Source organism: Poecilia latipinna, unplaced genomic scaffold (genome assembly GCF_001443285.1).
Source record: "Poecilia latipinna isolate Pla-1442-1.1 unplaced genomic scaffold, P_latipinna-1.0 Scaffold127, whole genome shotgun sequence".
NCBI classification, from domain to species: Eukaryota; Metazoa; Chordata; class Actinopteri; order Cyprinodontiformes; family Poeciliidae; genus Poecilia; species Poecilia latipinna.
This window is the reverse complement of record NW_015112743.1, coordinates 157245-182973: the sequence shown is the minus strand read 5'-3', so window position 1 is coordinate 182973 and position 25729 is coordinate 157245. Positions and strand designations below refer to the sequence as shown.

The window sequence follows — 25729 nt, the reverse complement described above, 5'->3', positions numbered from 1 at the left end:
TCAATTCCAGCTTCCTGCTGCTACCTATCCATGTGGGAAACTTGCCTACCAGTTATCACCAAGAGGTTGGTATGACTAACAAGAGGATGAGCACAGAACAGGTGACAACTTCATGACATGGTGTCAGAACAATTATTTCATCTTGAAAGTGAACATGAAGGCTCTGATTGAAAATTTTGGGAAAATCAGGACCATTTCAATCATGAAGGAAGAAGTAGAGAAATTGAATAACACAGTATTCATCTAGAGACCCTTTGTGTGCACAGCATCTATTATGACTTTTCAAAGAAGCTTGGATGGTTTGACACCCAATACGGGTTTAAATTTTTGAATGAAATTAAATTCCGGTTGCTTGTGAAAATTACCACCATAATTTTCACAATCCTAATATTTGTAAGGTATTGTTTTCCATCCCTCTTTCTTGCAGTTTGGTTTCTGCAGGTTCAATATATATCCATACTTATTCCTTAAAAATGGACAAAAACAGACTGAACTCAGAATAAATTTTAAAAAGTGTTAAATTTTAATATATAAAACGTGAAGTTTATATCATGATCATTGAATAGCCAATAATGTTATTGAGTCCATTTGTTTGCACACACATTCTGCTTATTGAATAAACATTAAAGAGTAGGTTTATTTTTCTTTGTACTAGAAATTCTGAAACTATTTTATGGCATATTTTCCCATCACTTTTATTAAAGAAATAAATGTTACACACAGCTACATTTGCTCCTTGCTGTTCTGCAGCTCAGACAAACTCTTCAGTCTGTGTTCATTTTATCCTGCTCAGGATTTAGTTACCTGCAGAACAATCCAATCCAAACTGAAGACAGAGTTTCAATGATTTTATTCTTCTTTAGCAAATAACATTAGTGGGAGGCAGAACAAAGCACATCATTTTACACTTGTTACAGTTAAATATACAGCAACTGAGGGAAAAGGGATTTTTATTGATCAATGCATCGAGAAGAAAAGGAGACAAACAGGATCACTAGTTGCACGCGCCTTAAGCTGTTACTTTTTCATCTCAAGTATCCCACTTCCAGGTCCTCGCCTCTTTGCACTGCAGATGTTACAAAACTGCAGCCCAGGAATCTGGGAAGAAAGGAAAGTTACAGATGGAAAAAAACAAAACAAAACAATGATATAATGCAAACTCATTAGATTCCACCTACAGTTCCTGAAGATGGTAAGCACTCCTTGTGAAACATGTGTCTGCAGTGAAACACCACCACACTGAACGGCTGGGCCATATCTGAAACACAGACAGAAATCCAGGCTAGACAAACAATGTTAGCACAGCTGGATACAGGTGCAACAGCGTCCCGTTACCTGAGGGTAATATGGTGCTGTGACATGACTCACAGATGTTCCCTTCTAAAACAACAAAACAGAAACGGTATGTTTAGGAGTTTAGGTTAACGTCCATCATCTCCACTTCATCGGTATAAAGACCCACCATCGACCCTGACTCCTCTCATCTGCGTCCGATGCATCTTCTTGAGCAAGGAGAGCGAATCGGCCACAAGAATCTTTTTGCATCCTTCCCGAAGAAGAATCTTGGAAACAGGTGAAAAAAAAAAAAAAAGCTGATTTAAAGATTATTACATTAAGAAATATAAATTGTGAAATTTCTGTTTTGGATCAATCAGAATAGATTAATTAAAAATAAACTCAAAGCAAACCTCCTTCTGGATAGAACTTATTTTTAATAAAAATAATTTATATAAATATTTACTGTACAAGCTGTACGAACAGTAAATAAAGATTGCAAAAATATTCAAATGTCTTGAGCTTTTATTTATTTATTTTTTTCCGTGTTAAAACCAGACTTCAGTGTGTTTTATGTTCTCTGATACTTGTGCAGAAATTGGAGTGCTATGTGTTGCCTTGAGAAATCTCCCCTATTAGTTAATAGATTCCATGTACATGTCATCTATTTTAGGTAGATACAGCTGTTCTTTTATTTATTTTTTAATAATTTTCTTTAGTTGTTCTTTTTAAAGATGTTAGTGTTTAAGGAGCAAATAAAAAACGAAAGAGCTGATCAGATGAGATGCAAAACTAAAGATTTGTGTCTATATACTAAATGTAGAGGAAACCAAATGCTGGACATCACCCTGAACACACCAGTCCCGTTGTAAAGCAAAGCGGATTTAGATTTTTATATACCAATCCAGTGCTTGGTGGTCGTCCACCACATAAATCCTGATAAAATTGAGTCTATGGTGGCAACATGATAAAATATGAAAAAGTCTGAATACCTTTGCAATGGATCAGATAATAAAGTGTATTATTGGAACATAGAAAATGTTTGAACCTTCATTCATTCTTTTTTGCAAAGAAGATCAGGTGAAGCAAAACTGGACAAACCTGGAGGTTGTAGTCATGGAGAATTTTCACCAGCGAGTCTCTCAGGTTTGGGATCTCCATCCCCTCCTTTATGCGTTTGATGAGCAGAATGGGATCCACGTGAGTGCCGATGTTATTGAGAAGGCCAGTGATGAAAGCTGGAAATGAAAAACACAGCATGAGAAGAAATGCATCGGTTGAGATGGCAAGAAGCTGGTTAAAGCTTCACTTAGAGCGGTGGAGATGGGACGTCTTACGTGGCTTGTCGATAGAGTAAGAGATGAGATCCTCCCACAGCTCTGCGTCGTCCTGCTCCTTAGCAAACTCTATAGCTTTGTCCACGTCCTCCTGCTCCTCCATGATCATCTGGAGGGCTCGTCTACAGTTCCCCATCCTGCCTGCGAGCAACAGAGCGGATTAGTTTCCTCATTTCCAACAACAAACATGGTCATCCATCAGCACTCACTGAGCAGGAAGACAGTCTCCTCTACAAAGTTCCTCTGCTGACAAATCTCAAGAGCCTGAGCAATAAAGTCAAAACAAGTTGAGGTTATGAACTGTTTTTTGCTAGCTTCACTAACTTTAACATGTTCCAGGGCAGGGCGCACCTTTTCAAGAGGGCAGTGGGTGCTATCCCTCAGAAAAGGTAGGAGGTTTGGTCGGTCGTACTCTGCATACAGACCGATCTGCCTCTCGTGGTACTTCTGGCCTTTGTGGTGATCCCGCTTGAACAGTTTATGGAGGTACTGGGTCGGGGAAAGAGCAACAAAACATTTACCGTCCGATTAAAAGTTTGATTCTTCAGACTTCAACAGTTAAAAATCGACTTACCACATGCAGCAGCTCAGGCCTTCCATCTAGCTCCACCACCACCTTGTCTATCTGTTGGAAGAAATAAGGAATACGTCAGCAGAGGGTGCACTTCTGTAAAGAATAGATGAATTCAAAATCGCCAAGTGGACTTACAGATATCTTGTCTTCGTTGTCGAGAAGCATATCAACAGCTTTCTAGCAACATAAGATTATACATTACGTGAACAGAACTGTATGCAAAGTTTCTAAGAAATAACAAAGTTACAACATAAAAAATTTCATAAGTTTCCACTCCTAACGTGACGTGTATCCTGCACCTGAAAGGAAAACAAATCAGTTTGCTGGATGATGGAAAAACGTGAATAAGCTGCAATAATTTGGTTGCATGAGCATGCACTCCCTTAAACTCATACTTAAATCAACTTTAGACAATCACCCATAAAATTCATCTCTCACAAAGTACTGTAACAATTTAGTCACACAGAGCACAACCACCATTTTTGGGAAACTCCTGCAAAATTCTGCCATCTTGACATTGCTTTTGGAGAACGTTTTTGTAATATCACTGTTGTAATAAAAACTGAAGGAAATATGGGACAAGTTATGTTTTTTTAAACCCTTCTCTTAGCTGATATCTTTGCTCAGTACCGTTATTTAGAATTGTCTGCACACAATGGCTTTAGTTAAGGGATTCAAAAAGAAATGTTTCAACCAAGTTTTAGTTTAAATATGTCCAAACAAATTCACGCAGCTTATCACAACTTATATAGATATTTAAGGTAAGTTGGACAAGACACATCTTAAAATAAAAGTGGAGAGGTTACAAAAAACAGCTGATGTGCACATATTTGAGATCTGATTGGACATCAGCTTTGTCGTCTCACCTCTTTGTCAAACTCCATCAGGAGGACAATCTTGTCCTCGATGGAGGAGAACAGGTTGTGTCTGTGGATCAGCTGATAGACGTCCTTGTGCCTCAGCCTCAGGTAGATTTCCAAGGCTCTGTCGTAGCGCTGGTCGTAAGTGTACCTGAGGTGGCATCGCACCCCAAATGGAACAGTATTAAGAATTTTAGCTAAATGTCTAAAATAGTGGATGTGTTAGGGTCACTCACAGTTCGGCCAGCGTGGTGAGCAGCGTGTTGTTGGTGGGATCCTTCTTTAGGTGATCATTGACAGCCTGAACTATGGCCATGTTGTTGTACAGTTCTCCGGGCCATTCCCGGATCAGTGTGGCAAAACCCTTTTTGAGGAAAGAAAGATGAAATAGAGAGAGTAAGTAAGTGATCACTGAAACGCATCATTTTACAATGAGATAACCCTAAGAGAAGACAAAGCACCTCATAGTCCGTTTTTAGAAAGTCGTGCAAGATCATTTCATAAATGGCTGGTCTGAGACGCAGATCTCCTCTCGGTAGATACTGACTGATGGCCTGAGGGTAAAGGAGAGGTTAAACATGGAGATGACAGCAACTTAAAGACATTCTGGTTTGTTTGAAATAAATCAGTCCTACCTTCAGCTGTCCAATGTTCTTAAACCTGTACACCTCATTCTCCCACAACTCCATGTTTTTCCCAAGAACCTTCTGGCATTTTCTGCAAGCAAAACATTTCATAACCACAACAATTAATCAGAAAATATTGTAGGTCGTGATATACAGATTCAGCCTGAAAAATGCCCAGCCTCAATGGAATCTCCATGTAAAAAAAAAAGCTAGATGGTTTGATGTTTGCCTGGTGAATCAGGCCCAAAGGCCCAGACCTTGTTCTAACTCAGTGTTTCTCAATTTCGGTCCTCAGGCCCCCCTGCCCTGCATGTTTTAGGCGTTTCCCTTCTGCCACACACTTGGATTGAATCTGTGGATGATTAACAGGCTTCTGCAGCACTTGATGGGCATGCAATCATCTGAATAAGCTGTTCTGGAATAGAGGCACATCTAAAACATGCAGAGCAGGGGGACGTGAGGACTGGAACTGAGAAGCACTGTCTAGCTGATTTGTATGAGGTTATTATTTTAAGTTTAGTCTACCAGTTTTACCCAGATAATGGGCCAAATATCCGATCAGAAAACGGCAATTACAGTGGCTTATGTATATATTTGAGCTTATGTGTGTAATATTTACACGATAAACGTGTGCATCCAACTTTTGTTTTTAAAAATCTGTGAAGATTTATGTGCATAATTATTCCACCCTGGAAAAAGAACAGCTTTGACATTTCAATGAAACGAATCTGCTAATTTAATGTTTATATACCCAAATTAACTCTCTTTAAGTAAAAACATTTAGATTCAGATTGATTAACCTGTTGTTCACAGGTTGTCATTCACAATGACAGGGGTGTCAAACTCCAGTCCTCAAGGGCCGCTGTCCTGCAGTGTTTAGATGTGCCACAGGTAAAAAACAGTGGAATGAAATGGCTTAATTACCTCCTCCCTGTGTAGATCGGTTCTCCTGAGCCTTGCTAGTGACCTAATTATTATTTTCAGGTGTGGTGCAGCAGAGGCACATCTAAAAGTTGCAGGACAGCGGCCCTTGAGGACTGGAGTTTGACACCCCTGGAACCTGTCACGAGAGGACCCAAATTTGGGTCCTCTAGTGACAGACAGGTTAAACTGGCGAAACCTGGCTAAATTTCGCTCTTTAGAATATATTTTTGCTCTTTAGAATATATTTTTGCATTTTCCAGTCTAAACCTGCGACAAACTCAGTACTGACCTGGCAGCAGCGTTAAAGTCTCTGTTCTCCACCAAGTGATTGATGTAAGCCATCCCTATTCTCTGAACGTCGTGCCTCTTGATGTTTTTGAAGCTGATCTCCGCAGCCATCAGCGCCTCCTGTCTCAGACAAAGGATGCAGAATTAAACTCTTGACATTCCTCTTTAACCTTTAGCAGCCTTCGGGTAAAGTTCAGCCACACAAACCTCATATTTCTTCTTCGCCAGCAGCCAATCGATGTGGTCGTCCTGGTCTCGCTCTTTAGCCACAACGATGTCTTTGGGACTGATGATGTAGAAGAGCGACTCTCCCTCTGAATGCTCTGTTAATGAAAATACATTTATGGCTCTGCGTGCAGAGAATTACCGCTGACATTTGGTGGTCGATGTATAATAAAATCAGACTGCAGAAGAAGGCAGGGTGACATTTCTCCCAGGGCGAGTTTGATGTTCTCACCCAGGCGGTAATCCCTGCACTCGTTGTCCTGGTAGAAGCGAACACTCAGAGCATCTGAGGAGATCTCCTCGCAGCTTTCGGGGAGAGCCTGGATGATGTCGAGACGAGGCCGTGCACGATCCTCTTCATCCTGCATGCAGACGTTAACGGGTTATCCTCCTAATCCTCTCTGTTCTCTACGTTCTGTTAATGCACACGTTTGGGATAGCTTTACCATCTGGTTCGTGGGGTCCTGCACAAAAAACAGGGTGACGAGCTGATCCGCCAGCGGCGCCAAACCACAGATGAAGAACTCCGTCTCAAATGCAGACACTGCAAGGAGCCGAATGTTAGGAGTCGCATAAAAACAAGATCAGGCGGTTTAGGGTGAGATATGTTACATATTTCAATTCTTTGATGACTTTTCCTTGATTGCATCGAATGATTAATACTAAACCTTAGCTGTTATTACCTTTAGAAAGATCAACTGACAGAATAAGATCAAAAACAATAAAGGATAAATATTACATCATTTGAAGATATAGATACTTTATATCTACACAGAACCAAAAATAATGAAATAAACAATAATGTTATGTTTTTTTTTTTTTTTTGAAAACTAAACTACAACAAAAGAAAACAAAAAGAAAGAAATATCTTTTTGTAGAGGCAAAATAAAAAGGGCCGTTTTCATTACCACCAAGCTACACGATTACAAATAAAAAGTACTTTATGGATGTGATAAATACATTTCAATATAAATGTATTCTTGACACTGAAATTGACATTTTCCTTCATTAGTTTAATTACATTAATCATAAACAATCAGACATGGATGCCTCCACTAATTTCTGTACTCTTTTAATTTTGTTCATTATGAAGAAAAAAAAAGGAAAATTTCTAAATCACACAGAACTGCTGAGAAATGTTTGGGTGAACCTCTGTAAAACATCAGCAGATATAATATTTGCCGAACTGCGTCATGGTTCATTTACCTATCTCCACATAGCGACTGGGCAGATCCCTCATTTCAGTAGGTTTTCGCTCTTTCACCACACAAATCTGACGAGAAACAACAAGACGACGCTTAAACGTGCGGCAGGTAGAGTCTGAAATGAGTTCTGAAACGAACAAGAAGCAGACCTTGATGGAGGTTCCCCATCCGATGATGAGCGTAGTGTCGTCTTTCCAGCACAGGCTGCAGGGGTACATGTCGGGCCGCAGACTCACGTTGTCCCGCAGCACGTTGGTGATCCGCTGCTTGGTGCTAAAGTCATAGATTTTTACTCCCTGGAAGAAAAAAAAATTCCAACATAAGCATCCATGCAGTTATCCCTGGAGGCTTGAAGTTGGTGAAGCTGTCGCTCACCAAGTTGTTGGCCCAGGCTATCAGGTTGGCTCTCCACTTCACGTTGGTGATCGTTCCCTCTCCTTCATGCAGGACCTGCGTCTTCCAGCGATTCAGCCAGTTTTTTTCATACAGGAGCAACTTAAAGGAGAAAAAGCAGGTGCAGAGTCTACTGGACGGTGGTTGTAAAACTATTCATACCTCCCGAACCTTTCCACATTTTGACAATAAATCGTTTTTGGATTTTAATGAGATTTTATGTGATTAACCCACATAAAATAGCAAGTAACATGTTATCTGTTCTACACAGGACATCATTTGTTACAAGGACCAATTCCAGGAGGACAAATAAACATCAATATTCCAGTGCTGCCAAAAGAGTTCGGTCTGGACTTTGACTAGGACATTTTAATGCATGAATATACACCTTCTATATCAAAAGGAAAAGCTCTTCTAAGTGACCATTTCTTTGAAACTAACATTTTCCTTTTAATTCTGCGCACAGATCAGATTTCAGGATTTACCAGGTTCAAATCAGCCTGGAAAACAAAACTTTATTTCATCCTTTAATCATATTGCAAACCTGTGAACATATGAAACATATGTTGCCCGCCAGAGTGCCTTCTTCTAACATGTCTGGTTGGTCCCCTGTATGGCTTGTGTCAAACAGGACTTCTTGTGAGTTTCTTTCAACCAAGCCCGTCACTGTGGACAGCCACCCTTTGGCAGGTGTGCAGTTATCATGTACTCTTGATTGAGGAGTATCAAGTTTGTTCTTCCAAGCTTGAGATCTTAGAATCTTACTACTGGCCTGCTGCTGTTTATTGTTCTCTAACAAATCTCCGAGGCTTTCACAAAACATTTATCCTGAGAATCAGCAACACACTGACCAGAGGTTGCACTGGACTTTTTAATGGTTTGTCATTTTGACTGACAGAGGCCAAAAAAAAAAAAAAAAAAAATTCTGTCAATCCTTTTTTTACCTGTCACTTTTTAAAACAATAATGACATATTCAACCGACATCGTGTCATCACACATCAAGCAGATAAATACATGCAACGCTTTTTTCCTACTGTGACAAAAACCATTGACTGTGGCTCCAATAACTACACATAAACAATGACATGAAACGATTGAAATAAAATTATGAACTATTCTCTTGCTGTGACCTGAGCATACAGTCTCACAACTTCCTCCTCATCGGCTTGAACCTGAGTTAAGCATCTGCTTGTGCTTCATCAGACGTCTCAAGGTGTCTTGCTGCAGAGGTTAAAGTGTTTTGAACTTTTGCTTCAGACAGACGGCTGTTTCGATGTTGATCTGGAGACCGAATCTAAGCTCTGATGCCACACTGCAAACTGGAATTACAAGAGCCACTTCAGCCAGAGTTTTGAAATCGGGGAACATTTCTCCAACTGAAGTTATCAGAAGTTAAGCAAGACCTCGAGGAGTTTCCTGATCCCACAAACACTCGCTTCAGCTGGAGGAAATCCCAGAGCAGCGATTCTGGTCAGTGACCTGTAGAGGTCACAGATGTGTTCAAAAGCCTCCTGTCCAAAACTCTTCAAGCTGATAGATACATATACCAAGATTCGTCAAATATGGTGACCAGGTCAGAGGATGTTGCTCACATGGGAATCTTTTTTGTAAAATTGATTGTAAAGTGGAAAACACCTGTGTGTCTGCACCAAGTGATCAAGTGTGTGAATTATAATTTGTCAAAATGATGGAAGGCGTTCAGATATTTCCATCACAGTTTCAAAAAAAATGAGCAAAGACAGAAAATATTTGGTTAACACAACCCCTGACACTGACATTACTTACTAATTTTATGCGTTTTTAAGGCAGTTGAATTTATTAATTGGGTATTAAGAGTGTTTTTAATTATAAAAAAGCTTCATCTTATTTACATATCAGAATTAAGTATCACTTTGTTTTGGTCTATCACATAAAATCTCAAAATACATTAAAAAAAATTGTAGTAACAGTATTATCAAAAGTGGAAAAGTTCAAGGTAGTATGAATACAGCACTGTGACGTCAACCTCTAGAGCGCAGTAATGCATCGGAACCTACAGAGGGCAGTAGATTAACAGCATATTGCAACAGCAGCTCAGCCTGTTAAGTACCACCAGAAGTCTCATAAATTCAATTCAAACTGTACATAATGACATAAAACCTGCTTTTTCCTTTTTGTGTGCATACTTAATTTCACTTAAGAGTATTTTGGCACAAGGGAAATTAAGACAGATTGTTCATTTGACTCCAGTGAAGCAGGACAAGCTTCACGTTCACTGATGGAAGAAGTCATTCTGGACGCACATATGGGTCGACAAATTTTGCAAGCAGACCGTGTGGAAGCCATAAAGGCAGTGCTGGAAATGTGTTGCATTAAAGGCATGATTTCACATCTCTCATCATGATGCCGACTGCTTCTTTTGGCTGCACACCATTTATTGGGGACAACGAGATAGGTGCAGAATGAAGCATATTTAAAAATCAGCGTCTGTGTTATCATTACAGATGGAATTCACAGCCTCACGTCGGATTCATCTTCTGCACAGTCTCCGCATTGTCGGCATCCTAAACTGTATGAAGTTGGACAAAAAGCCCTCCGCCCCCGCCCAAAAGAGGTGCAGATTTGTTACTGAAGAGGGAGAATTCACTCTAATTCAGCATTTGGGCTATGTTAATAAACAATTTGCTCTACAAAGAGATGATACGACAAAAGAACTGGGGAGACAAAATTGAATTTCCTTTGACAGGATGTGGCGCCCGTTGAGGCTTATTGATTTTCATCACAGGCACCTTGTGGAGGCCTTCACAACATGGAAGGGAGAGGAATCAGCAGCAATTGAAAGAAAATGGCAAAGTAACGCTAATAATGGAGTTTTACGGAGAAAGTTTTCCTCACACTGCTGCGTAAATGTCAGCGCACCTTATTTATGACGTGAGATCAAAGCTCTATTGTACTATATCCGTTTTTAATAGGCAGATGTTTTTTTTTTCTGAGGAGGAAGAAATCAAAATCTAATGTTCAAATTCATCTCACCCTATACATGTCTCCCAAAGACAACCCTAAGACTATGTAGCCTCTTTATAATAGCATCTATTTGCTGTGCTCGCAAAGCGTTGCTTTTGAAACACTGCAGAGAGAATAGCACTTTGTGAAAATGGGCGGCTGTGCTGAGAGCACTCCAGCAAAGAGACAGAAAAGTAAGAGCCTTTCACACTAGACAAAAGGCCCGAGTTCTGCCTTCCGAGCCGGGCCAAAGTCACTTAGTTTTTTTTAAATTTTTTTATGGGAATCGGTTTCACCCGGACGCAATCAGGAAGGAATTATTACGGCAGAAAAATTTCTATAAACGCTGAAAACTGTATGTAATGACCGCTTAGTGGGAGGGGGAAAGTACGGTTTAAACCTACCTTGTTGCCCCCGGTGACAAACTGCTTGTAGTTTGATCTGCTGAACTGAGGGTGTAAAGCAACAACCTGCAAAATGAAAAGCAGAGATTTCACCATCACTAACATTCACTGCTTTTTCCTCTGAGCTTAAGGCTTTACAAACACAAACTTTAATATAATTATTAACGTTTTGTAAGATTGATCAACTCAAAGTCGTGTGTTTTTTTTTGAAAAAGTACAGAGAAAATAATACATGTATACAACAACAAAAAACAATTAAAATTGGAAACTGGATCAGGTATGGAAAAAATCTGACATTTTATTTTTAAGTCACATCGTCCAGCCCTAAGCTTGGAGCTTGGGGTGTGAATACTTTTGCAAGACGATAAAAGAAGTTACAAAGGTGACGGGGGGGGGAACGTACTTTGACAGGACAGTCGAAGCTCTCGTGGAAGCCCTCTCTCGTGTAGAGGCCAAACACTTGAACCTGGAACAGAGATGAGCCAGCAGAAACACAAACACAGAGGTGAATTACTGAACGCTTCTCCTTTAATTGCTGTCTCTGCAACTATCCAAGGCCAGCGGGGGAAAAAGTGGTCGGAAAAGAGTTTGATTGGCGCCCTGCTCTTCCTCTGGGTCACCAATTAGTGGAGAAGCTGATTTTTTTTTAAACCCTGAAGGCTTTAGAACAGAAGTCCTAATCTTGGACTTGACCACAGCTTCAGTTTGCTACAGTAGGGCCATCTGAGCAGGTTTCTCCCAAGACGGAGGAATATTATAAAACTTGGATACCATCTAATTTTTCGCATTAATGATTACGGATTAAGTTAAATTTCAAAGGATTAACAGCAAACTGAATTACTGGTGGTGAACAACTGCTGTTGCATCAGCTTTAATTGTCTGCTGCATTTTTTTTTTTTTTATGCGACAAGATCTTGTTTTTGCTGAAAGTAGGGGGACAGCGCCGTATCGCAGAGCATATCTTGACTGCATCCATGAAGGGTAGTGATAATGATGGAAAGAGACAAGATAACAGCAAGAACATGGAGATGACACCCATGGAAGAAGGGCTGATGGCTGACTGACAGCTCAACGCATCAGCGTGCAATCCCTTAAACTGCTCTTCAAAATGCTGCGAGAAAAATTTACGTGCAGATCTGCGCGGAGATAAAACTTCAGGTTAATGCTCTAAATGTGTTAGAATTGTCTCCGAAACTTTCAGATCATTAACATAAAGTTTGAGGCTGATAAGAGGAGTTTAAAGATGGAAAATGACTGATTGGAAAGAAGCTGTGGGACCAAGAATCTGCAGCCTGCACTGATGGGCAGATGGATCTCACCTTCCCGTCCTCAGAGCAGATGCCCACATTTTCCCCGCTTTCATCCAGGCTGATCTGGTTGATCTTCACTGAACTCTGTAGATGGCACAAAATAGCATTTACGAGAGGTCGTGAAATTTCAGTTCAACCAACTAAATGTTTCTGGTTTTAATCACCATAAAAATAAAGAAATCGGCATATAAAGAAGCTGAGGTAAAAAGAAAGAACTTGGGGATTTGTTCGCTAATAATGCTTTTAGATTACAAAAACAAGTCCAAGTGTTCAAAAGATAAATTGTGTCGATTATCAAATAAGAAACTCATATTTAAAGCCAATAGCTTGAACTCAGAGGTTTCAGCTTCCTTGTTTCCTAGGAAATGATGGCTATCTGGCAGCAAGCTAGACTTGAAGCAGTTTAAAGCCTGAGTGCAGGTACTGTAATATAAAACAGATGCTTTTGTGCTGATCAATTCAGTCCTGATTACTGATTTTCAAATTACATTCTTGCTCAAAGCTGATATAACAACGGGCCTGAAACCAATAAGCAACATACTTTCTGTCTATGCACTCAAATTATGCTTTGAACGGTTCCTACAGGTCAAAGCAATAAAAGAAGACATTTTCTCTTTTTTACGTTTAAACATAAACATTTTTATTCTGTTTCTTTTGATAATTTGTTTCCCTGACTGACATCCATCTCTGGAAAGCTTTATGGTAAATGTGGGTTTTATTTGGTAAACTGTAACAGAGTTAGGCAAAGTCCTAAGTGTTTGAAGCACATCTCCACACAATTAACTAGAACAGCAAAGGGAAATGCTATGAGGTGAATTATTAATTAACCAGCCTCTTCAACAAATTGCTCCATATGAAACATTGGAAAACAGATATAGTTATGAATCGGAGCTACCCTGATTCTGAAAAAACCTTAAATGATCTCACATTTAAAAATGTTTCACATAACCATCACACATACATCAGGAAAACACTTAACTGTGACAGCATGGCTGAATATTATAATAACGACACTGATTAGAAGTAACTCAAATTCTCCTGACTCTTTAGCAGCTTTAGCATCTAATCCACTAAAAATATACGAGAAGTGTCGGCGTCAAGGGCAGCGAAAGATACCCAACAGGTCAAAAACATTACAGGATTTGCATCCGACGACGGATTTAATCTGTTGCATTTATGAGGTAAAAATAGTTAATTTTGATTCTTCTTAGTCAAAGTCGTAAAGAGCCAATGTGATTGAGCTAAAGTGTCACACAGGCTTCTCAGGAACAGATAAAATACAAATTCATAAAACTTGGATTACATATTATTAATGTACTTCAGAAAGTTCTTTGGCATGTGAATATTGCACGCATCAAAATTGCAATGATAATATATTTGTGAAATACTGTGCAGTACTAAAAGGCACTGGGAACGCTTCCGTTTTTCCCAAACCCTGCTTCTCAAAGCTGCATGTTGTAGATGTTCCTCTGCTTTAACACATCTGTTTCAGATGAACAAAAATCTGAATAAAATTATAAGCTGCTATTTTGGCTCTTTGTAAAAGAGATTTCTGATTTCAGTCCGACTTCCCGGTTAAATAAATTCACACTAAAGACAAAAGCTGTTGAAAGTAAATGTGATGGCAGCAAAAAATGTTGACAAAATAGGCTTTGTATGAACCGTGATTAGATTTTTACAAATGGAGTAGCTTTAACGGGGCAGAATTTTTCCGTCTAGCTTTTAGGTCACCGAGACGATCTGAATTTATTTCTCTTTATACAAGGCAAGAATATAAAAGAACTTGCAGCTCCCTCCAGTATTTAAAGGCGTCCCTGTAAAAAGGTGTACAAAAGCTTTAAACCAGCTGTTGTTACGGAGACTCAGTGACCCTAAATGTCACTTTAACTGCTGCTTATAGCTCCAAGAGCAAGGCTTTGAGATTCCCTCATCTTCTCACTCGCAGTGCGTGCCTGCAAAATTTTATTTTTTCCTTTTTTAACTTTGCGGCAGTTCCAGATAAACTTTTATGATTGTGTCTTGGATTGTAGATATGAGCAGGTTTACTTCTCAGATGGCAGATATGGGTTGTTCCCATTTTGGGCCCCTGTACCTCCCTACAAATGACTTGGTTAAGGATTACTCATGAAAACTCAGTTGACGCTTTGATCAGCCTATAAAAAATTAAGAACAAGTTTTTAGATTACAGTTGAACTAAAAATTACGCATACTCCTGTCAGGTTTATTTTGTTACATTGTCTCAAAAGATAATAAAACTATATAAAACTTGTTAAAAGGGCATGCTAAAAATGATCTGTGATTGTAATAATCAATGTAAAAATGTTTATTGGCATCACAGCGATCAAACACTTCCAATGATTGTTTATTGCTAAAATACAACATGGCAAAACATTTAAGAACTTCATACTCACAACGTCATATTTCTGAGTGGCATTTCCTTGAATGTCCAGCAGGAAAACCTTTCCGAAATGAGTTCCTAGGGCAAGAAACTGATAAAAAAAAAGACAAAAAGTGAGTTAAACAAGGACATATTTAACAATTTTAAGAAGAAAAAAAGTTGGCTGTGGGAAAGGATAAAAAATATTTCCTGGAACGTGGTCATAGTGGGGATTGGGTGGGCTTGGAGGCAAAGCTGTGAAATTGAAGGGAGTGGAAAAGCCCTATTTATTAAAGCAGACAGTGTGAAATGGCATTTCCCCCCTCAAATTAAAATGCTTAAGCATAATAAATGCACTCTACATGCTCCTCTTGCAACCCAATCACCTTCTTCTCCAGGATAGACTCATTTCTCCTCCTGAGCAGCAACTGGTTTCTGTGTTTTAAGGCTTCAGCAGGAACGCATGTGTCCATACGGCTGCGGATGTGTGTGTGTGTGTGTGTGTGTGCGTGCGTGCGTGCGTGCGTGCGGGTCCACAGGGACAAAAAAAATTACAGAAACCGGGGGGCTTCTAGCATTAGATTAAGTGTGTGTTCTTCCAGCCCGGCCCCTGCTGCATGCCGTCTCCTAATCCCCCTCCCTTCCTGAGCAGCATGTGGATGTGCGGCGAGCCCACCATGCTTCAGTGCAGTCTATAATGAAATGCTTATATTTACAGGCACAGCTGAGCATGTCAGACAGAGCCCCCTGCAATCTCCCCAAATAAAATAACCAAAAATAAATAAATAAAAGGTTCAGCTTTGTGAGGCGGAGCGACTTTTAAAGGGATTTATCAGGATGGGAATTGTTCAAATGAAATTCCAATTCAGACACTTAAAATATGAGGCAACATAAGGCGGCGTGTGCTGCCGCTGGCTTTGGAGGGTGTAGGGGGTTGTCATGGGGACCACACATGTAGCCGGACAACTAAAGGTAGAAAAACACAAAAATTACAAAGAAAAAAAAACAAAAAAACAGTTGGATCCAATTTATGATTTAACAAACGCAGTGTTTCTTTGCGGCTAACTTTAGTGTAGAAGACACAAAAAAAGGCCTGGATCCTCAAAGCAGAAATAATTAAAGAAAATCAATTGTTAATAAAACATCAGGTGAGGAGACGTAACTGGGCTTGACTTTTGCTCTGCTCAGGCGTGAGGGTGTGCTGGTGGTGCCACGACGGCTAAACATCATGCCAAGAGTGGCTCTCTTAAAAAGAAAGAAAGAAAAAAAAAATCCTACATTCAGCAGAGAGTAGAAGAGGAGCAAAAAATATGAAAGAAGTGGGAAAAAAAAAGCAGAGGAAAAGACAACGGTGCCTTCTGATGCACCTCCCTGAGAGGGACAAAGCAAGGAGGCTAGGTGAGAAAAGAATGGCCTGCCTCAACAGATCCAGCAAGAAGAGACAAAAACCAACTTTGAAGATGGCATCTCTCAAATGTGCGCGTAAACAGAAAAAAAAAAGAAAGAAAAAATCCCCCCCGGAGATGAATGGACTTGAAGCTGAAACACCCTCGTGGGCGGTGGATTATCACCCTCACCTTGTCGTGGACGGTCATACAGCTGGCTGCGTCGGACTGGAGGATTTCAGACACCCCGTTGGAGAGCCTCTCGTACTTCAGCTTGGGCTCCTCCTCGCTGTCCTCCTCCTGGTGGAGACAGGAGATGGGCTCTCACCAAAACATGTTCTTAAGAGGTAGGCATTACTCCAGGGTCACCTCTAAAACTTCTGAGAGCTTTCTTGGAAAATGGTCCATCATGCAGTGAGATGAAATATACAAAGTGTCCCCCCATTTAGTATTTTGTGTTGAAAACAAAGGTAAGTCAGAAGATGCTGCAGGGAACGGGGCTTGAAGATACATACTTGAAAACTAAGCAGGAATGGTAAATAATTACGTATAGGCAGGGCTGAAACAATTAATCGGATTAATCGTGATGAACTGATTATTGAAATAATTGTCAATTAATTTAATCATTAACCTGAGTATACACACTCTGAAAAAGGTAATTTTCAGAAAGAAAAACATACAGAAAGCAGTAATTAAGCCAAAATTGGAAAAAAAATTATACAGTTTGCACTTAAGATAAAAAAAAAAAAAAACACTTTGTCTATATATGTATGTTCTACCCAAAACGCCACTTAGTTTGAATTCTATAAAAACACACATTTCGATTTAAACCCTTCTGTCATAACTCAGGCTTAATGTTTAGGGTCACTGTCCTGAGGAAACGTGACTCTCCGCCCCAGTCTCAACTCTCATGTAGTCGCTAAAAGAGTTTCTTCCAAAATTGTCCTGTTTTCAGCTACAACAGCTCAGATCAGCTTTCCTGGAATAAATCCATTCCCGCAGCATGATGGAGCCAAATCAGATTTCACCAAATATTTAGGGTAATGTATGGTATTGCATAATAGTGACAGAAATAACCACGCTTGCTTGGTTATTACTGGGTTGCATACGGTTTTTTTCTAATTACTCTAAATAAGTGATTAACCCTTTCAGCTTCACTTAAGACAAATAATATATATAAATATATATATATATTAAATCAGACCGTCTTACTCAGTTTTTTTTTAACACCAAATTTAAAGTTTAATTTTACTACTGCAGACTGCATTACATCTCACAACTGGTAAAACTTGTAGCCATTTTAAAGAAAGTATTACCAATAACTAGCTATGAGCATTTAATACCAATATAATGAATCCAGAGTTCAGATTTTATCATAAATAGAATTAGACCATGTTTGGATTTTAAATGCTTTTGTTTCAGAACACTAATGCAGTAAAAGTTATCTATAATTTTTACGTGAAAAATGCATCTATTAAGTTAATAATTAATTTCTACAATTCATTTCTCAATCAACATCTTATAAATAATTTCTAAACTGTCTTGGTGACTTGTATTTACTTATTTTAATGAACAGGTTGTCATTTTTAAGACAACAGTGTCAAACAGTAGTTAGTAGCCAATGAAATAAGTGAGATGGTAGAAATGTAAGGCAGGAAAGTTTAGTTTTAGTGTCTGTACAAGTAGAGTAGAAAGAAAAACAATATATATTTTCAGAAAAATTTGTTGTCTTTGTTTTAACAAAATCTACATATAATATGTAAGGAGAGTCCATGTTATCATTTAACAGGAAAAAGCACCGTGGCTGACAGGTGCAAACACGTAACAAACGGCAAAACACTCTGCAAACACATGAATGATGCAAACTCCTTACCACACAAACACAGAAAAACAAATGCAACAGAAAACACGCAAAGACAAAATCATTAAAAAATGCAATGAATTTAACACAGCATGTTACTTTCTTTACTTTTTCACAGATATTTTTATTCACCATATGAGAAATCTGCAAAAGTAAAGAATAACATGTTCCTTCACTGCAATCGGCAGCAAGTACCACTGTATTAAATCAATAGGTTTTTAAGGGACAGTGTGCACACATCTACTTTTGCTTTAATTTGCATGAAACGCTTTATGAAAAAGAATCACCTCTCTTTTCTTGGTACTGCTCGTCCCCAGTGAAATACATGCATTTATTGTTTTCATAAGACAAACTTAAGGTATTCTACTGTGTTACACTTTCCAGCATAAGTCCACATTGGAGGCCGGTCACAGCTTGAATATTACTCATAATTCGGTTTATAACCAATGCTGCACAGTCTGTGGCTGCCCAGAGGGTGCATCAACTCAAAACATTGTCTGCCATTATGTGCTTCTGGCGTGGAGGTGGGGGACAATAGCGTGGAAAAAATGTTATTTTCAAAAACAATCCTTCCCCACTCAACAACGCCATATCTAGGCTATTTCCTGTGTATTCTGGTTGTGAGATTTCTGATGCGAGGGCATTTGTCACGGGTTTCAAAGGCGTATCAAACAACAAAGGCAAACTTCATCCCCACAGAGAAAATACCCATTTTAAAAGTTTTGCTATCTCTTGTAAGTTGCTTTTTGTTTTTGTCAACTAAAGAACTGGGTTTTGTGTTGTAATCGTTTACGCCGCTCTTTTGCCTCTTGTCAGTTTAAGTACGACATGCTGAACCGTTCAATGTGACGACGTCAAGGATAACGTTCTACCTGAAGCATAAAACAGGACAGAAGGATTACACTCGGCACAGATTGAGGAGATAATTCCTTCAATATCAAGAAAATAATGTGGCATGTAGCTAACCATCCAGCTGTGTTAAACATAACATGCAAGTCTGGACAGCAAATAGATTCAGAAGTAATACTTTCGAGCGCAATGTAAAACGGAAATGATGTGACCCCAAATCCACAGTTCTCATAAGAAGATGCAGAGACCTAAAAGCTTCTGGCTCAACCCGACTAAAAAGGTGCAAGGAGAAGGACAAAAACCTGGTAAGGTGAAGACTCCAGCAACAGCTGGAATAAATTTCATTTTGGCTTCTGGTCGTCATTAGGGTCATTGCAAAACCCTTAACATTTTGTATTTAAATGTAAAAATTTTACAGCAGAAAATAAATCATGCAGTCTGAAAGGCTGACCTATCACCATTTAAGGGGATGAAGGGTGTTTTTACACCTGACAGTGGATTCGGTTCAATTGGGAACCAAAATTGCAACATTTGTTGCATTTTCAGCAGTTGCGGTTCACTTTGACACTGCAATGTCAAACGATTCAAACCCTTTGAAAACCTGCTCTTCCCACCCTCCACCTGTGGTGGAGCTGCAACAAGATCCAGTGAAGAAAACGACAACAAAACCTCTGAAGAAGACACTGAGCACAACTTCCTTCTTCACAAAATTTAAACAAAAATAAAGTGGAGTCAGATTTTAGCGGCTGTAGGATCTTCCTTTTGTCTTTGGCAAAAGACCACAAACCATTTCTCCCAGGAGCGCTAGACATGTACAAGATTTTTTTGCCTGCATTTACCCAGAATGCCCAGCACTACAGTCCGCTTACTGATTTTGGAGCAATCTCCGGCCTGCTTGGCATTCAAATATATGCAAACTGCGCCAGAGTTCACTTCAATCTAACGGAGATATAGGTTTTGAGGAGGAGCAGTGTTTGCTTTTTTTGGTCCAAATAATAGTTTGATTGCGCACGCATACCTCCCCAAACAAACCAGACTTTCTAGGCAAACAAACCAGGGTTTGGAAAAAGTGGACTAAACAGGGGTGGTGTGAATGCACTCTAAATTGGCTTGGGAGTTAATCACTTCAAATGAGGTGATTTCAAGAAGAAATCACATTCCATATCTAAAAGTAGTTCTTTCTCAATGATGCACAAGAAAATGCAAACAAGTAAAAGTTACAAGTAGCAATCACAGGGTCTCTAAAAATATTAATTTCATAATAAAATACTTAAGAGTAGATAGAAACCATTAAAAATCTATACATTTCCTTTTTCTTTAAATAAACTCTATCGCACAGGAAAAAAAAATATTAACCTCTCGTTGCAAAATTTTATGTTTATTTTTATTTTAAATCCTATAAATAGCGATAAAATGGCTGTTCGTTGAAAATAAGTAACACATTTCCTAAAGTAGCTATTTATCAAAATTCATAAAATGTCTTTTCAAAAGGGGATGTGACATTTGAGGCTCTGGTCAAAAATTATTTTTGACTGGCCTGAGAGCAAAATGGCTCTTCAGAATATAATACATTTTCAGTCAGACTTAAAATAAGGAGAATTTGAAAATGAACTAAAATAATTTCTCTCTGACATTAAAGTGGATAAGACACTGGAAAATGTTTCTGTTACACACAGTTTATAATTTATAATTGCTCCATTCAAAAGAGAATTTATTAAAGTTGCTTTTATATTTTATGTAGAAACAGCAACATACATTGGATTAAATATTCCACATAATTTATGGATTTCCATGCTTCTCTTTAGCTCACTGTGACTTGCTTGAGAGAAACGTACATAACCGACCTCTAATAATTTATTTTATCTCTGCTTCCCGTGCAGAAACTTAAAAATCAGCTTCCTCCCTGGCTGCCGTGTAGAAGTCATGTTTTATTTAGCCCATGTGTGATTCTCCGGAGCACAGGTGTACTGTAACATGCCAAAGTTCAGTCATAATGTTGAAAGATCTGGAAAACCATCTGTAATTCATGAGTGTTTGACACCTCTCAAACTCTGACAAAGATCCTTCGGGGATCAAGCTGTGTTGATGTATTACAGTCCTTTCAGCGGACACAGAGCTTTATACAAGTTAAAAATCATCCAGGCTTGACAGAACTATGCACACCCCTCTGACGTTAACAATATGTTGTTGATGCATTTCTGTGCTGACATACTGGTGCAACTGCATGACATTTCTGCCTTGTGTTGTTTTTTTCCCTCTCTATAAGCTTATCTTCATACCAAACTACTCAAACACTCATTTCCCCTGCTTCAGTTTTTGAAAGAGGAAGAAAGCATCAGTACAAAATGATGTAATGACGAGCTTTACCTCAGATTCATCTGTGAATTCCCCACTCTGCTGCCTTTCCTGGAAAATAAAAACACAGAGAGTTTCTTTAAACAAAACTTTTCAGTGTCAGATCAGATGATAAATATTTGTGATTTTGGTCTAAATTTGAGAGAATTACAGAAATCTCGCAATAGCATAGCTACAGCATTTCAGATATGCGTCTTACGTACTCCAAATTAAATAAATGGCAAACTGAACATTCCTTAAAAAGTCAGCCTGCCATTTTAACAGAATAAACTCCGTAATAAAATTATAAAACTGTACATTAATGCATCAAAATTAGCCTGTTAGCTTACCTGCTCCTCCACTTCCGCCATTATGATGACAAATAGCGCTATGTCAAATCGTTATTTTATCTCAAAACGTTAGATACATGTTAGCTAAGAGGGGAAAACAATGGTTCGTGAAGAAAGCACTCAATATACCGCAGAACACGATAATGTTTGTTGTCGAAGGAAGCTTCTTGGTCATCGGTGAAATCACATGACTGAGTTCAGACCGCTAAGTCTTATGGGTATTGGAGTCTTACGTTGGAGAAACGATAATAACTACAGCAAATTTGTGGATGACGCACCAAATATTTAGTAGGGGCTAAGAGATTTTCCGTTTCGTTTCCATTGTTGTTTATTTTTACCTCCAAGCTTTTGAAGCTATAGTGTTAATGTTTTCAAATAAGGCAAGTTTTGTATTTAGTGTTTTGGACTTTTTTTTTTCTTCTTTTTTTTTTTTTTTTTTTTCAAAGAATGGCACACCAATAATGGTTTCAACAATCTCAAAATGCTCCAAAAAAGGCATGGCTATGTAACTGGTGAGATAATGCCTCATTTCACTAACACACACAAAAAAAGCTTGATAATTTTAATCTCATAATATTTGTCTTTTTTGTTTGTTGCTGCTCCCTTTAATTATTTTCAGTTTTAGCAAATTTAACTGGTTTAGGTAAATCAGATTAAACGTTTTTCCCCAGTTGGGATTAAGTTATTTCTATTTGCTATATGCCTGAATAGAGGCAATTTTGAAGAAAAAAATATATAAAGAAAAATTTCCACATGTCTCGGTTGTCCTCAGAAGCTTAATGTGACATTCATAAGCAATATAATCACACATCATACTGTTCAGGAAAGAGATGGGTTATGTGTTCCAGATATGAATGTGTTAGGGTGAGAAGTGTGCACATTAATCTCAAAGTTACATGTAAATTTGGATCACGGTTCCCTGGTCAGTGACCAATTCTGTAGTAGGGTTGGGGTTAGGGTCTAAATGTCCGCTTTCAGTGTTACTGAAAGAGTTGTAGTGTGGTCGCCATCCAGAAGACGGCGCCACTGGTGTTGCTTAAGCGGAGCCACCTAGTTAATACAAAAAACAAAGATGGCGGACCACCCCAGAAAAAGGAAAGCGAAAAAGTCGATGGATTTCGGTATGGGACGCAAAATGCACTTTATGCGGTTCTATTTTGAAATATAAACACTCGACAAGCTACTTAAACTATCACCTTAATAGCAACGAGCCAGCGGCGCAGCGTAAGTAAACTTTATACTAACTCATTAATTGATAACTTACATACTTAGCACATTGTGAAAAACAAGAGGAAAGATATCACAACATTTACCCATGTCATACAGTTTAAAAGGCAATTTTCACAAATGCTATGGAAGTAAGAAAGTAGACCAGGAAGTTATCTTTAAAGTGTGAAAACTAAAAATACTATCAAGCTTGGTGGTGGTGGCGGCAACATGCTGTGGTACTGCCTGTAATTCAAAATCACTTATTCATTATAAGAAAATCTATCTATTATTACAGAGACATTTTTGATACATTTTGTGTACGGTATGTTTTGAATTTATTTTAATATTACACTCTGAATACCTTAGAGTGAAATATATTGATGTAGAAATTCCAAGAAACTACTAAAAAGCAACTTCTGATCTATATAAGGGTTTTGTTCATTCATTTTCTTTCCTCAACACCCAAAAACTTTCCTGACTTTGTCATACATTTTCACAAAGACACAAAGTCAAATTAACTTCATTGAGTCCAAATGTCCAAACAAGTTCAGAGATTTTTTTAAAATGTAAGTTGTAATATTCCTTGACGCTACTTTATGCATATTTGCAGACATTCCTGAGGAAGATGTTGAAAGAACCCTTCAGATATTGGTCGACTCGAGCGGCTCCTTTGTCACGCTGCTGACAGCCGTAGTCCAGATGAATGCCAAAGGTATGATTTGCCTCTTCTTTATTGAGATTGTCTCACACCTCCGTCTTGCCTCATCCATCCTCAGGAGAATCCTAATGTACTGATACCGAGGGGGAATATTTTTTTTTCTGTACAATCTGCTTAGCAATGATTTATTGATTGCTGCTTCCACCCTTACGAAGAATTACCGATCCTTTTTGGGAAATCACATTTTCACACCTTTCATGAGTGTGTATGTGGCACAGGTCTCCAGAGGCAATGAGAGGGGGGGAAACTGACTTTGAGGAGCAGCTATGCTTGAATCTCTGTGGTGTCGCCCCTCTGCTGCCAGTGGTTAATGGTTTTCTTCTGATTGTCCGACTTTCTTCCCGTTAATCACTATTTTCAGTATTTGGTGAGTAAGTATCACCTGATTTCATATGTATTCATTCCTTCTCCAAACCATGAAAGCACACTGTTCACTCATAATGATCACAGACTAGCCCCTCTAAGGCATAAGCAGCTGATAAACAAAAAAGGAAAATAATAAAAAACAACCCTTGCCCACATAGGAGGAGTCATATTAGTGGACTGAAAGCTTTGATGCTCCAGAATGTCAGCTCCACGGATCGATCTAGCACAAAAACACACACACACACCTGACCAATCAGAGGCGCCTATCTGTTGTGGACCTGCTGGGCACGGCGGTTTACAAGCTTCAAAGAGCTCCTTTTAATACACTGCTTTGATAGCCCTCAGCCTTCACTGGCCCCACCGACTATCCACTGGGGAGCGTTTTAGCTTTAGTGGGGGAGAGAGGCATAGCTGTTGATCATATTAACAAGCTTAAAAAAATAAAATAAAATAAAGTCAAAAGTATCACCTAAAGTTTTGGGGGGGATTTTCAACATTTAACGTTTAATCTAAGAATGGAAAAAGAGAAATTGAAGCAACTAATTTTAACAATATTTTAAAAAGATGCATCTTTGTGTTTAAGTTTCTGAAATGAATAGTCGTATATTCACATGCATGAGGAAGTTTAGTGACAGTAGTAAATCTCTGTGCGAGGATCAATTCAAATTTAGCAGGATATAGAGAAACAGTTTGGTTAATAACCCTAAGGGGGAGACAAACTATCATCTACCAAATCCCATTAGGCGTCAGGATCTAACTCAGTGCAGTGAATTCACATAGACATAAAATAATTGGGCTGTCATATTTTTAGTTATTATTTGTGTTTGCTTTCATAAAAAAAAAGCCAGAATTAAGTTATTTAGATGCATTTCAGATTTTTTCATTTGTCATCATTATCTTGTTTTGACATTTTCAGGTGAGTTACTGCATGCAGGATGAGACTTCAGAAGAAAAAAACATCAATATATTTTCTCTTTTTGAGACCCACGTAAAAAATTTTGGAGCTTTAAATTACTTGCACGTAAAAGTGGATAAAAAAATAATGAAAATACTTAAAATACTTCTACTCCAGCAATTAAAGCATTTTACTAATGCCATATTGTTATGTCATTGGATGCATGGTAGAGCTATTAAAGTGTACATCTGCTTATTATTAGCACATTCCAGCAAACAAGATTTAAAAAAAACCCCATAAAAACATAAATATTAATTATTTGTGTTTTAGCTGTAATTAGTTAGCCCTGCCAGTTACTGGTCTCTTGATGTACAGTAAGATCTAGAGGAGCAAGTGGCTCATGAAAAATTAAAAATGCAACCACTCAAAAAGTTGCAGTAGGTTACAATATATCTAATATGACAGTCAGAAAATTAAGAGTGCATCTGTTTATAAATCCTTTTAAGTTGTGAGTGAATTTCAGCTTTATGCTGGTTCTCATCATATAAAGGCTCAAGAAGCAGTGGATTATCTTTTCACCTGCTGAGTGTTATATTATTTTAGTCACTTAAGCAAAAAAAAAAAAAAATTGTTGAAAAAGGAGGATAGAAGGTTTGTCTGAATTGGAGAAACTTTCATTATTTCCATGTTTAAGAGCAGCTCAACCATCAAATGATAATTAAAACAAAAGACTTTGCTTAAATTCAGCTTCATAACTTTAACGTCTTACTGCAAAATCTTCAGTTTAATTTTAATTTTATAGATATTATGATCTCACACAGCAAGATTTAAAAAACATCATTGAAAAATAATCAGGCAAAAAAATAGCTTTCTTTCATTAATGGAGTTGTGCAGTTTTAAATACAACAGATTATGTCTAGAACAGTTATAAAAGTATTTTCTTTACATGTTTGGTTTTAAATGAAAAGTCCCCATTTAGTT

General features: G+C 38.4%; 2 protein-coding genes across 6 annotated transcripts in view; one reads left to right on the top strand and one right to left on the bottom strand.

Moving 5' to 3' along the window:
- Positions 1-833: 833 nt before the first annotated feature.
- vps41 (VPS41 subunit of HOPS complex) lies at positions 834-21778 on the bottom strand. Of its 2 annotated transcripts, XM_015028518.1 has the most exons (29): positions 21561-21778; positions 21244-21282; positions 16359-16466; positions 14816-14893; positions 12414-12488; positions 11498-11560; positions 11095-11160; positions 7690-7809; positions 7464-7610; positions 7316-7382; positions 6793-6807; positions 6556-6653; positions 6342-6471; positions 6092-6207; positions 5886-6004; positions 4682-4763; positions 4508-4600; positions 4283-4410; positions 4053-4197; positions 3322-3363; positions 3187-3237; positions 2964-3101; positions 2822-2876; positions 2613-2753; positions 2377-2513; positions 1463-1562; positions 1336-1380; positions 1179-1258; positions 834-1098 (listed from the first exon to the last, which is right to left on the bottom strand). In XM_015028518.1, the coding sequence occupies exons 1-29, from the start codon at positions 21579-21581 to the stop codon at positions 1018-1020; spliced, it is 2580 nt and encodes an 859-aa protein (XP_014884004.1). In that variant the 5' UTR covers positions 21582-21778; the 3' UTR covers positions 834-1017. The 2 variants fall into 2 exon arrangements, with proteins under 2 accessions (XP_014884004.1, XP_014884005.1); XM_015028519.1 differs by lacking the exon at positions 6793-6807.
- An 838-nt stretch (positions 21779-22616) lies between these two features.
- pou6f2 (POU class 6 homeobox 2) overlaps positions 22617-25729 on the top strand; it is a 101401-nt gene continuing 98288 nt past the window's right edge. Inside the window, exons 1-3 of one of the 4 annotated variants that reach the window (XM_015028514.1) lie at positions 22617-22784; positions 23380-23481; positions 23706-23854. The gene's annotated coding sequence lies outside the window, so the exon portion shown is untranslated. Of the gene's footprint in view, positions 22785-23379; positions 23482-23705; positions 23859-25729 lie in introns of all 4 variants that reach the window. The other 3 variants (XM_015028515.1, XM_015028517.1, XM_015028513.1) reach the window with 3 other exon arrangements.